Source organism: Canis aureus, chromosome 35 (assembly GCF_053574225.1).
Source record: "Canis aureus isolate CA01 chromosome 35, VMU_Caureus_v.1.0, whole genome shotgun sequence".
Lineage (NCBI taxonomy): Eukaryota > Metazoa > Chordata > Mammalia > Carnivora > Canidae > Canis > Canis aureus.
In genome coordinates, this window is record NC_135645.1 from 13,470,755 (window position 1) to 13,484,122 (window position 13,368).

General features: G+C 40.1%; 1 protein-coding gene and 1 long non-coding RNA gene across 3 annotated transcripts in view; one reads left to right on the forward strand and one right to left on the reverse strand.

Moving 5' to 3' along the window:
• SIDT1 (SID1 transmembrane family member 1) overlaps window positions 1–13,368 on the reverse strand; it is a 95,545-nt gene that overhangs the window by 31,568 nt on the left and 50,609 nt on the right. For both annotated transcript variants that reach the window (XM_077884434.1, XM_077884433.1), the window contains exon 10: window positions 6,056–6,099. In XM_077884434.1, coding sequence (XP_077740560.1) covers window positions 6,056–6,099 — 44 coding nt within the window. The remainder of the gene's footprint in view (window positions 1–6,055; window positions 6,100–13,368) is intronic.
• Window positions 3,813–13,368, forward strand: part of LOC144305529 (uncharacterized) — a 30,772-nt gene continuing 21,216 nt past the window's right edge. The window contains exon 1 of the long non-coding RNA XR_013372530.1: window positions 3,813–4,245. This is a non-coding gene — a long non-coding RNA (uncharacterized LOC144305529). The remainder of the gene's footprint in view (window positions 4,246–13,368) is intronic.

Sequence of the window (13,368 nt, forward strand, 5' to 3'; positions counted from 1 at the left end):
GAAAGGGAGACAGAACGTAAAGACTGCTAACTCTGGGAAACGAACTAGGGGTGGTAGAAGGGGAGGAGGGCAGGGGGTGGGAGTGAATGGGTGATGGGCACTGGGGGTTATTCTGTATGTTGGTAAATTGAACACCAATAAAAAATAAATTAGAAATAAAATAAAATAAAATAAAATTTATTTATTAATAAAAAAAATAAAATGCTTGAGTTTGGTTATGTATGGTAGGAGGTTGAAATGGTTTGTGGGAAGCAATGTTTTTGTGGGTGTAAACACAGGAGAAAAATCCCCACAATAGCTAAAATTAAAGCATACGAGTGAACAAAAACAATCACTGTTATGTTAGTTGAAACCTCATTAAAAAGCAAAAGCCAGCTGTGTGAGTCTGTTCAGACTTGGATGTGTTACTGATTTCTGTACTCAGCTCTGGCTTGTTAGTGAGCAAGCTGTGGTTTTGATGTATCACTAGCTGCTGTTCTCACTCTGAGGCATCTGCAACACCAGTGGTTCCATGATGGACAAGAGCATCAAGATTGTCATGGGCAATACCATTGCCAGCATATAAAGATGTTTTACCTCTGTGGATGTCTACAGGCACAATTTAAGTATGAGACTGACCAACATTGGATAATAATATTCTACTAATGTTTCTAATGCCTAAGGCCTTCACCGAATGCAAAAAACCAAAGCATTATCTCCCAAACTTCAAATATAATTGTTGCTCCCAGAAGGGGCATTATATTTATATTTAACTCTGTGGTGTTTAGAAAGAATTAAACACAGAATATCAGTTTATAGGACAGGCCAAGCAAGATGTTCTGGCTGGGAATAAGCAAACATAACAAAGTTGTGAATGAGCTCATCTTAATGAAGAAACTTGTTCAGGCATCTTTTTTTCTGAACATGAACCCTTTGCCATCTGCTTACTTTACCAACGTTGAATAAAACACGCTTGCATGCTGGCTTTTTATGGCAAGTGCTCAGTGTGAGGAGAAAGACTTCCCTTCGTTTTGCACATGTTTGAATCTTTCAGGGACTTCATATTTATAACTGTCCTGCCTTCTTCTGTCTCTGGACTCAGGAAGTTGGAAGCTGAAGAGGGAGTCAGAAATGATGTGAACTCACTGCCAAAAATTTTGGTTTATGCCAATGGGCTACCTATCCCCAAAGTCTTAAAAGTTGAGGAGGGAGTTCCAGTCCAAGATGGCAATGTGGGAAGACACTGAGCTCACCTCCTCCACAGACACACCGAATCTACACCTATTTATAAAGCAATTCCTCCTGAAGAACTGAGGACTGACTGAGCAGCTTTTGCACAACTAAAGATAGAATAGCAAGAAACACAAAGACACAGTAATGGAGGGCACTATGGGAACTGCAATTGGAGGGATAGTACTGAGGGACCAGGAGCAGATTTGTCTGTCTTGGGGCACAGACAAAAACTATGGTTTAAAAGTGCAACCAGAATGTAAAAGATCCAGTCTTTGAACTCCACCAGTGGTGGGAGAACTACTGCAACTCTCTGCTGGGAGGGGCTGGCCAGGGCCTCAGGTCACCATCCCCCTCCACCTGGATAGTGCACAGGGGAGCAGGGGCCAGGTGTCAGAGCTGGCCTGCCTCCTCAGTGCACATTGGTTTTAGGGCTTCTCTCTTCAGAAAGCTAAATAAACTTTAAATACAAATATACATATGTATATAATGTATATGTGAAGCCTTTCTACTCTATTAAAATTCGCCACCAATGTTAAGCTTATCTATCAAAGAGAATGTTTGTGAGGAACAAAAGCAAAAAAGACAGGCATCCTGAGTCCCCAATGACAAGTTGGGTAAAATCTCCTCTGTTTTGGCATTCCTTTTAACCTATCACTACTCCCCAATTTCAGCAATGAAGAGGAAAAAACACAAGTCATGCTCACCTGGTCACTCTCATTGTCCCCACCCCACTGCCATCTTCTTCCCACCATCCTACTGCACTGAATGAAATGGGCTGCTTCTCTCTGGCAAGAGTTTTCCCTGCCTCCTCTTCTTGTGGTAGCCTCTGACCTCTCCCCTTCTCTAGCGTCACAATGGCACATGCAGTGGGATGAGATAACAAAAAATAAGCCTGGAGGTATTTAAAAAAAAAAAGTTGAGGAGAGCATGAAGAAAACCACTAAAATAAAATTTCTGTCAAAGAAAAAGTGGCAGGAAAAGTCAAGGAAATTTGGAAGAAGAAGAGGCAGGACTCGAGTTTGAGACCCACTGCCACAGAGACTGATGATGGCCTGTGCTCCTTGACTCCTCCAAACTCACACCATTGGCCTTATTCCCTCTGGACCCTGTTCTTGGCCAAGAGCAGGATTCGTCAATGGTTCCATCCAGGGAAGGATTTGAATGGCCATTTGGTTCTTCAATCTAGCAACCTGTCAGGTTTGTTTAGTTCTCTCTCACTTGAGAAAATGACCTTCTGGTATCACCAGGTTCCATGCTGACAGCTCGTGTGGCCCTGGAAGCCTGCGAACACGCCCCATTCACCTTTCTCTCGTGCTGTAACTGAATTTCTATATGGACTCTTGAACAATGATGGGAAATGTGGGATTTTTCCACTGACAGAGGAAATGTGTTTAGAGCACAGGGCCTTTCCTAGCAGCCCTCAGACTACCACAGAGGCCCCTGTCTTCAGTACTAAGTGGTGAGTGGAGAATATGGTGTCCGGCCCAACATACCACAGTAAAAAAACAAACAAAAAACCCAAAAAAACCCCCAAAACCCTTCGTGGCCTGAAGCAGCTCTTTACCAACACTATTTCAACTTCAGCTGGCTCCACAGTCTTATTTCCGTCTTTATCTCATGAAGTATGAAAGATAGCTCTTTGTTTTATGGCACAGTTGGGGCCAACGTCAACATTTTTCCAATAGAATTTAAGAAAGACCGGCAGGCAAATGAAAGAAAAACAAACACCAGGACGCTGACAGATCTTCCAAATGAAGCCTTCCTGTTGTCACAGAACTAACACAGGGCTGCCCCCCTCTGCTGGCCGGTAGGACCTGGCTCCAGATCTTCCACCTCAAGCGCACGCAAAGTGAAAGCGTGAGGCCAAGCTCCTCGGATGCCTAGGTCCACACTACTTTGGGTGGACCCCGTGAGGAGTCTAATGGGATCCTCCCCTTTCAGACGCTGCGCCTAGCATCTACTCTGGCTGCCAGCCCCCAGGGCATTTCCGGTAGCTCTGAGCACCCCTGAACTTCTGGTGGCCCCCACAATCACACTCACCCTGGCCCTTGGGTGACATTTCTCTATCCTTGCTCCTCGGCAAAGGTCCCTCCCCAGAATGTCTCACATTAGCTTTCAGAGACTGTCCCTCACTTGCTTCTGTCTCTTGCTCCAGGCTGGTTTCTCAATGCTCCATCTGATAGGCTTAAAAGAGTCGCTAACTGGTTCTTTCCTAGGGTGGAATGTGTCTTCTCTGCTCTTGTCCTCAGCACCTGGGTCTTGTCTCACTTGTCATGTGCATGTTTCCAGTGTAGCCTGTCTGCGTAACAAAGGCTCCTTATTTCTTCCCATTTCAAAGCCCTTTGTGGTGAAGCATCCCATTCCCTACTTCCTAACTAAGCTGGGATTCTGTTCAGGTAACCTCATCTGGCAGTCTGTGTGCTTAAGTCCGATATTCTCAATTGGGGGTAGAGATGGGGAGGGGTGGCATTTTGCCCCCAAGAGGACAAGTGCCAATGTCTGGAGACATTTTTATTTGCCACCAGGAGGGAGTGTACTACTGGTTTCCAGTAGGTGGAGGTGCAAAAGGCAGTTAAACATCCTATAGTATATGGGTCAGCCCTAACAACAAAGAATTATCTGGCCTGTAATGTCAATAATGTTAAGTTTGAGAAACACAGGTCTTAGAGGAAGATGATCTCATCTTAGCTCTGTAAGTAGGCTTGATCCATCTGTAGATAAATCTACTCCTTTGCAGCGACTGATTTAACAATAAGCAAATAATCTGCTCTACGCCAGTGAAACATGAGAAGTAATGGGAGCTTCTGAAAAAGTCCTTCCTTTTGGACATTGTGTGGTGAGAGCGTCATCCTGATTCACCTCGCCGCCAGCACTTGGAAGCAAAGCAGAGTCAAAGGAATGGTGGGGAAAACGACCAGGGCCACTAGACTCAGTCAACCCTGAAGCCCACCCCTCTGCTCAGCCTACAAGGAGAGGAGCCTCTTTATTGTTTAAGCATGTTTTGGGATCTATTTTGCTGTTATTTGCAGCCACGTAAGTCCTAACTGATGCATCTTTACTCTTTCTTCCTTTCTCCTCACCTTCCTCCTTCCCTCACTGCCTCCCTCCCTCCCTTCACTTCATTTCCTCTTTCTTTCTTACTATTTTTCTTTCTCTTTCTCTTTCTTTCTTTTTCTTTTTTCTTTCTTCTTTTTTTCTTTCTTTCATCATTCATTCATTTTTGCTTGTCACCTGAAGGGTACCTGTAGCTCCTAACTAATTTTCACAGCCTTCTTGATCTTGGACAATGATCTGGCTAAAGTCTCACCTCTTTCTACCTACACTTCACTGTTCAGGAAACTCTTCTGAACACGAAAATTCCTTTAATAATCATTGCAATATAAACATGTTTTCACTCATACAATAAAAATAACAGACCATCATTTCACAAGCACCAGTTGGATCTGACATATCAGGCTTTCTAAGTTCAACTAGGATCAAAATAAGAGCAACACTTGGAGAGCCCTAGAAGAAAAGGATGAGATCCAGAGAGAAGACGAATTTATTTAAACAATTTATGAATACAAGGGAAAGTAGTACTTTGTATTTTAAAGATACTAGAGTGAGTGTCCTTTCGTAGTCTTTCATACTGCTAGTTGGATGTTATCAAAACCAATTGCATAGGTGGCTGGAAAAAATAAACATGCTGACATTGGGAAGAAACAAGTCAGAGGAAGGCTGGAGAAGCAGCCCTCCAGCACAGTGAGAATGTTCCTGCTGGGTGGGTGGGGGATCAATTTGTGTCTTTCTAATATTCTGTATTAAGTACAGAAAAGACAGAACTAAACATCTGCTGCATGTGACTGAAAAATCAAGTCTTGTTTCATCGTTCCTTTACCAAATAATCACTCTATGCCAAATAATTCATGAACACTGAGTAACTCACACTGATTTAGAGCTCAAAAATGAGGACATTTACAAAAGGTATACACTTCCAGTTATAAAATAAATACGTTCTGGGGATAAAAGGTGTGGCCTAGTGACTGTAGTTAATACAAATATTGTATATTTGAAAGTTCCTAGGAGAGTAGATCTTACAAGTTCTCATCACAAGGAAAAAAAGTTGTAACTATGTGTGTTGATAGATGTTAAGTAGACTTATCCTGGTGACCGTTTTTGCAATATATACAAATATCAAATCCTGTGTTGTGCACCGGAAACTTATACAATGTTACATGTCAATTATTTCTGAATTAAAAAAATAAGGACATTTAATATTTTCTACGTTTTGATAAAAAGATCAGGTAATTGAATTCCTTTGTTTAAATTATCAGAGTGGAGGAAAAGACATATTACAATGGTCAAATAATAATCAGTTACTCCGGATTTCCCAAAGTTATTATACTCTTTATTATACTAACTAGTCTCAAATATTTCAGACTTAATATTTAAGCCTCTATCTCAATTTGAGAAAAGTGAACTCTGTATCAGAGCTGACACAATAAATTCTTATTATTGTTCACAAGTCAGTTTTGGGATAACAGATGTGAACAATTTACATCCAAGAAAAGATTAAACTTAAAAAAAAAAGATGCATGGCTGATAAGTGGGCTATGGGTAACTGCAAGGAATACTGTGAGCAAAGGTTCTTAGTATGAGCTCCATATCTCAGTAATTATCAACTACGAAGGCTGGTTCTCACTAGCTCTGCTTTCTCTAAAAAGTGCAGGTTAGATTACTCTGTGGGATAGGAACCAAGGGAGGCTTTGGAAATTACAAAAAGCAGAGAGACAAAAGAAGTACCAAATGGGATGTTGCCACATACTTGATATCTTTTGAATTTGAAACCAGCAGTTTTTCTTACCATCACTGGAACCAAAGCTTCCACGGATGGATTTTCTTTGAAACCTGTAAACAAACACACACACGTTTTTAAGAAGACAGTGAAAACCTCAGCATTTTACATTTGTTCCGTATAGACTTTGGTGCAGAGTTGTCTGCTAGGATCTCTTAACAATGAGCCTTTGCAATAAATAAATAAATAAATAAATAAATAAATAAATAAATAAATAAATAAAACAAAACAAAACAATGAGTCTTTGCAAGTGGAGAAACTGTAATTCTGATACGTTGCTGGCGAGACTGTAAAATGGTTGTGCCACTTTAGAAAACTCTTCAGCAGTTCCTCAGAAAGCTATACATAGACTTACCTTATGACCCAATTCCACGCCTAGGCATGTATCTACATACATAAATTCATTAATTTATTTTCGGATTCATTTGTTTTCATATAATTCACATATCATAAACTTCATCCTTTCGTGTGCACATTTCAATGAATTTTAATATGTTCACAAAACTGTACAATCATCACTATTATCTAATTCTAGAACATTTTCATAACCCCCTAAATTAAAAACCTATTAGCAGTCATTCCCTAATACCCACTCCTATACTTTCTGGAATCCATGAATCTACTTTCTGTCTCTATGACTTTGCCTATTCTGGAAATTTCATATAAATCATACTATAAGGTGTTCTTTTCTTATTGGCTTTATTCATTAAGTGTAATCTTTCAAGTTTCATCTATACTCCAGTCTTTTATGACTGAGTGATGTTCCTTTGTATGGATACATCATGTTTAATTTATTTGTTTACACTCAATGGACATTTGGTTGTTTCCATGTTTTGACTGTTGAATACACTGCTATGAACATTTCTGAACAAGTTTTTGTGTGGACATATGTATTAAGTTCTCCTGGATATACCTAAGTATGGAAGTGCTGGGTATGAACTAACTCTATGTATTTTTTTTCAAACTTTTCTACAGAAGCTTTATTACAGGAACTATTATTCCAACTAGTATTGTATAAAGTTTCAATTTCTCCACATCTTTATCAGCTCTAGCTGTTTTTCATTAAAAAATATTATTGCCATCCTAGTGGATAAGAAGTGATATCTCATTGGTTTTTTGATTTGCATTTTCCTGACGGCTAATGATGTTGAACATCTTTTCATATGCTTATTGGCCACTTGTATATCTTCTTTGGATAAATACCTAATCAAAGTCTTTGCCCATTTTATTTTTCTTTGTATCATTGGCTTGTAAAAATTCTTTATATAGTGCGGATACTAGACTCTTATCAGATATATAGGTTGCAAGTATTTTGTGTTGTATTTTCATTTCCTTGACAGTGTCCTTTAAAAGCACAAAAGTTTGGCAAATCGAACTTCAATAAAAAATATGTGTTATAAAATTTTTTTTAAATTTTTAAAAAGCACAAAAGTTTTGGGGCCCCTGGGTGGTGCAGCTGGTTAAGCACCTGACTCTTGGTTTTGATTCAGGTCGTGATCTCAGGGTCGTGAGACTGAGCCCCTTGTTGAGCTTCATGCACAGTGTGGAGCCTGCTGGAAATTTTCTCTCCCTCTCCCTCTGCCCTTCCTACTTTTGCTCCTCACACTTTCTCTCTTAAACAAAATAAATAAATCTTAAAAAGAAATCATAAATGTTTTAACTTTGATGAGGTCTAGTTTATCTCTTTTTTTTTTCTTTTGTTATTTGTGCTTCTGGCATCCTAAGAAACTATTGCCTAATCCAAGATCACAAAAGATTTACACCTATGTTTTCTTCTAAGAGTTTTACAGATTTAGCTCTTATATTTATGCTCTTTGATTTGTTTTGAGTAAATTTAAAAAAAAAGATTTTATTTTTTTATTTTTAAAGTAATCTCTAGACCCAATGTGCACCTCAAACTCACCACCACACAATCAAGAGTTGCATGCTCTTCTGAGTGAGCCAGCCAGATGCCCTTTGAGTTAATTTTTTCATATGGTGTGAGGTAGAGGTAAAACTCTGTTCTTTTTCAGGTCAATACCCAGTTGTATCAATATCATTTGTTGAAAAGAACATCCTTTCTCCATTGAATTGTCTCAGTACCCTTGTCAAAAATAGATTGATTATAAATGTGAGGTTTTATTTCTGAACTCTCAATTCTATTCCATTGATTTATATGTCTTTGTAGAATTTTGATTATATAGTTTTGTAGTAAGTTTTGATATCAGGAAGCATAAGAATAAGATCCCTAGTTTTGTTCCTTTATTTTTTTCATGACTACTTTATTATTATGGATCCCTTGCATTTCCATATGAATTCTAGGATCAGTTTGTCAATTTCTACAAGAAAGTCAGGTGGGACTTTGATGGGGATTATTTTCAATCTGTAGATCAATTTGGGGAGTATTATCATGTGTTTCAGTTTCTATTGCTGCTGTACTAAATTATCACAAACTTAGTGGCTTAGAATGATAAAAATTTATTGCTTTACATCTCTGGATGTCATAATTCCAAAATACATCTTATGTAGTATCAAGCAGAGCTGTATTCCTTCTGGAAGCTTTTGGGGGATTACCCTTTCCCTTCCTTGTCTAGTTCCCATAGGCTGCCTGCATTCCTCAACTCATGGCCTCTTCCTCCAGCTTCCAAGTGCACTGCTCTAACCTCTGCTTCCATCATCACATCTCCTTCTTCTGCTCTTGACCTTCTTGCCTCCCTCTTACAAGGACCTTTGTCATTAGATTATACCCACATGGATAATCCAGAACAATCTCTTTAACTTTATGACATCTATAAAATCTCTTTTGCCGTGTAAAGTAACATGTTCACAGGTTCTGGATATTAGGATGTGGACATCTTTTGGGGGCCATTATTTTACTACACCAACTGAACAATATTAAGTCTTCCAAACCACAAACAGGGGATGTCTTTCCATTTATTTAGGTCCTCTTTAATTTCTTTCAAAGATTTTAAACAAATCTTTATTTAGTTTGTTAAATGTATTCTTAAGTACTTTATTATTTTAAAAATATCTTTATTTTATATATAGAGTGAGCGGGGTTGGGGGTGGGGAGGCAGAGGGACAGAGGGAATCCTTAAACAAATTTCCCACTGAGCGCAGACCCCAATGCCGGGCTCGATTCCAGGATCCTGAGATCACGATATGACCTGAGCTGATCAAGAGTCAAACACTCGGGGATCCCTGGGTGGCGCAGCAGTTTGGCGCCTGCCTTTGGCCCAGGGCGCGATCCTGGAGACCCGGGATCGAATCCCACATCGGGCTCCCGGTGCATGAAGCCTGCTTCTCCCTCTGCCTGTGTCTCTGCCTCTCTCTCTCTCTGTGACTATCATAAATAAATAAAAAAAATTAAAAAAAAAAAAAAGTTAAAAAAAATTAAAAAAAAAAAAAAAAGAGTCAAACACTCAACCAACTGAGTCACCCAGGTGCCCCAAATATGTCATTGTTTTTGATGCTATTGAAAATAAAATCGTTTTCTTAATTTCACGCTTGGATTGTTCATTGCTAGTGTATAGAGATATAACTGATTTATTTTTTTAAAATATTTTATTTATTTATGAGAGACAGAGAGAGAGAGAGAGGTGGAGACACAGGCAGAGGGAGAAGCAGGCTCCATGCAGGGAGCCTGACGTGGGACTCGATCCTGGGTCTCCAGATCAGGCCCTGGGCCAAAGGCAGGCACTAAACCTCTGAGCCACCCGGGCTGCCCTATTTTTTTATTTTTTTATTTTTATTTTTTTTTTTAATTTTTATTTATTTATGATAGTCACAGAGAGAGAGAGAGAGAGAGGCAGAGACACAGGCAGAGGGAGAAGCAGGCTCTATGCACCGGGAGCCCGATGTGGGATTCGATCCCGGGTCTCCAGGATCGCGCCCTGGGCCAAAGGCAGGCGCCAAACCACTGCGCCACCCAGGGATCCCTATTTTTTTATTTTTTATATCAATCTTGTATCCTGTAATCTTGATGAACTCAGAGTTCCTTTTTGGAGGTGATGAGAATTAGTGGTGATGGCTGTTACAACTGTGAATATACTAAAAACCATTGAACTGTATATTTTAAAAGGGTGAATTTTATGGTCTGTGAATTACATCTCAGTAAAACTAACGCTAAAAAAGCGAGATATATCATTTGTGAATGTCTATCAGACACTGAAATGTGAATTACTGTCTTCTCACAAAATGAGCCTCTTTTGGATGTGAGGTTGGACTCAGGGAGGAGGAAAGTTAGGGAATATATGTGCTTGTGTTCTTTCAGTACGTGCTCTTATTTACTTCCAGATGGCAACTCTAGAAGTTGCACACTCCTGATCCTGCTATGTTTGGTGGAAGAACTTCTCTTCATATCCCTTTTGTTCCTAGACACAGCAAACTCATCCCTGCCTCAGGCCCTTTGCTCTTGTTCTCTGCCTGGGCCACTCTCTCCCCACGTCCTTCATGGCTGGCTCCTTCTTGCTCTTAAAGTCTTGCTTCTGAGGGAACTTCCTTGCTGAACAAACCAAATCTAAAGTAGTTTCCCCAATCTAATCATTCTCTATCACACTATAGAGTTGTTTTTTACCCCTCCTGTCACTAGCTGAAATCATTTGCTTTATTAATTGCATGCTTGCTTATGTGTTTCTCCTCTGTACAATATAAACTCTATTAGAGCAGGGATCTAGATTGTCTGTTCACCACTGCATCCCTAAACTCTGGAATGGAGCCTGGCACATAGGAAATGATAACTATATATTTGTTGAATGAAAAAGGCATATCATTAAGGAGAGCAATTAGAATTTGGCCCAACTGTTCTAGGCTCTGGTAAAGTCCCTGTTTTTTAAAAAAATTAAGTTTAAAATTTTAATTCCAGTATAGTTAACATACAGTGTTTTATTAATTTTTTTTTTTGGAGAACCTATTTTTATTCCTGGTTGGGACCCTGAGTCTCTCTTCTCTCCATGTAGAAGGGTACAGCAGTGTCAGGGCACAATGAGGTCAGTATCTGCTCCTCACCAAACCACCCCCACCAGCCTCTGGGCCACTGCTCTAATGCCAACTGATGAGGAGCTGAGCCAGCCAGCTTTCCTCAGGACGGACGATGGCTTCATGAGAAACACAAACATATTCGCAGTAAAATAAGGAGTCTATATAATAATATAGGGGTTCAATAATTCTATACATTACCCAGTACTCATCATAAATGTACTCTTTAATTCCCAAGCCCTATTTCCCCCATCCCCCCACCCACCTCCCTCTGGTAACCATCAGTTTGTTCTCTATAGTTGAGAGTCTGTTTCTTGGTTTGTCTTTCTTTTTTCCTTCCTTTGCTCATTTGTTTTGTTTCTTTAATTCCAAATATGAGTGAAGTCAATGGTCTTTGCCTTCCTCTGACTGACTTATTTCCCGTAGCATAATACTCTTCAATTAGTGCTTTTGTACTTTTTGGGTAAATACCCAGTAGTGCCATTACTGGAGGAGCCTCCATACTGTCTCCCATAGTGCCTGCACCAGTTTGCATTCCTGCCAACAGTGCATGAGGGTTCTTTTTCTCCACATCCTCACCAGCACTTGTTGAACTCCCCTTTAAAAACAACCTTAGTGATATTAACTGGCAAGCAATTATATGGACTCATAAAAGATGATGTGTTTGTGCTAACAGGTTTTACCCACACTGTAAAGGTTGGTAGATTGCTGCTGTAGGTTTTGGAACTGATAAAACTCTTCAGTAGAGGAGTTAAAGGATTTAGAAAGCTAGGCGGAGGCAGGCAGTATCCAGTGAGCAAAGGAGAAAATAGTAAATGAGAACTATGCCAGACTGATTACAAAATGGCTACACTTCCTCTTGTATTCAGCTCCTTAAATCAAAAGGCGGAGTCTGTATATTCACCTCTTGAATCTGGACTGGCCTCATGAATTGTTTTGACTAATAGAAAGGAGAAGTGATGCTATGCCACTGCTGAACCTACGTGTTAAGGAGGCCTCGCACTCGGGACACCTGGGTGGCTCAGCGGTTGAGCGTCTGCCTTTGGCCCAGGGCGTGATTCGGGATCGTGTCCCGCATCAGGCTTCTTGTGAGCAGCTTGCTTCTCCCTCAGCTTGTGTCTCTGCCTCTCTCTCTCTCCGTTTCTCATGAATAAACAAAATCTTTAAAAAAGAAATAAAAAGGAGGCCTTGCACTCTTCTGCTATCTCTCTTGGAGATACAATAAGCCAGGGCCAGCCCCCTGGAATTTGAGAGACCAAGTGCAGCTGAGGCTGGTCTAGAAGAGTCAGCGCCTAGCTGACCTGCCAGGTGATTGCACTCTATGGCCACACCCAACTGAGATCTCTGAGCCTACTCTGGAGTGGCAGCAGCATCCTGCTGACTCACAGATTTGTAAGTAAACTTAAATATTTATTGATGTATGTCATTGGAGTTTTTGTGGTTGGTTTTTATGCAACATTATAGTGACCATAGATAACTAATACAAGAATCATAGAAGGATGAATACTCTCAGGATTATGCAGTTTGAACTCAGTGTCTGGCAGGGTGTTTGGGAGAAACGAGTAAGAGAACCTGTATCCAGTGTTTGGCTCAGTGTCTGCACATTGATTGTAGTGGCTCCTTAAATACCTGTTGGATGGATTGTGGCTGGGAATGAGAGGGGAATGGTGTTTAGGTTCAAGCCAGTGCAGCTAATACATTCGATTCTTAGCTCCCTGAGGTCAGGCGCCATGTCTCTTATCCATGTTTCATCTTGATTTCATAGCATGCACTGCAAACCCCATATTTATTAATAACAAAATACAGGGAACTCATCAAGCAAATGGCTTTATGCTCCAGGACTAGCTTCATTTGGTTTTGTAGAAAACTTTGTTATTTCTCCTCAGCTCAATGAGGGAAGAGTTCTGTTAGCATTTTTCCTCAGTCTATCCTCTCATTAAGAATGCCAAATAGTTCTTATGTCTCCAGATTTCTATTTTAAGTTTCTCTATACTTGGAAAGAATCTATGCTTGTGCAATTGACTGTAGCAAAATAATCTGGCAGAGGTTTCAACAGAGCTTTATACCACAACTTTCAAAAACTGTGCTTGCTTCTGTAGACTAAATGACAATGTCAGGGAGATTGATATCCAGCTCTTAATTTTTTGTCTGTATATTGATAATTGTGTGCTAGTTAACTAAAGAGGTGAAATTTTATTTTCTGAAATTTATATCATCAGGAGTAGAGACAGTCTTCCTAAGAGAGGCAGAAGAGATGAACTTCTTTGATCATGATCTTGGAGCTCATCAGAGTCAAAATTAAGAGCTTTTTGGGTCCTTTTCCAATAGAATCCATGCTGGGATGCCAGGCTTTTGGTTTGGCCTCC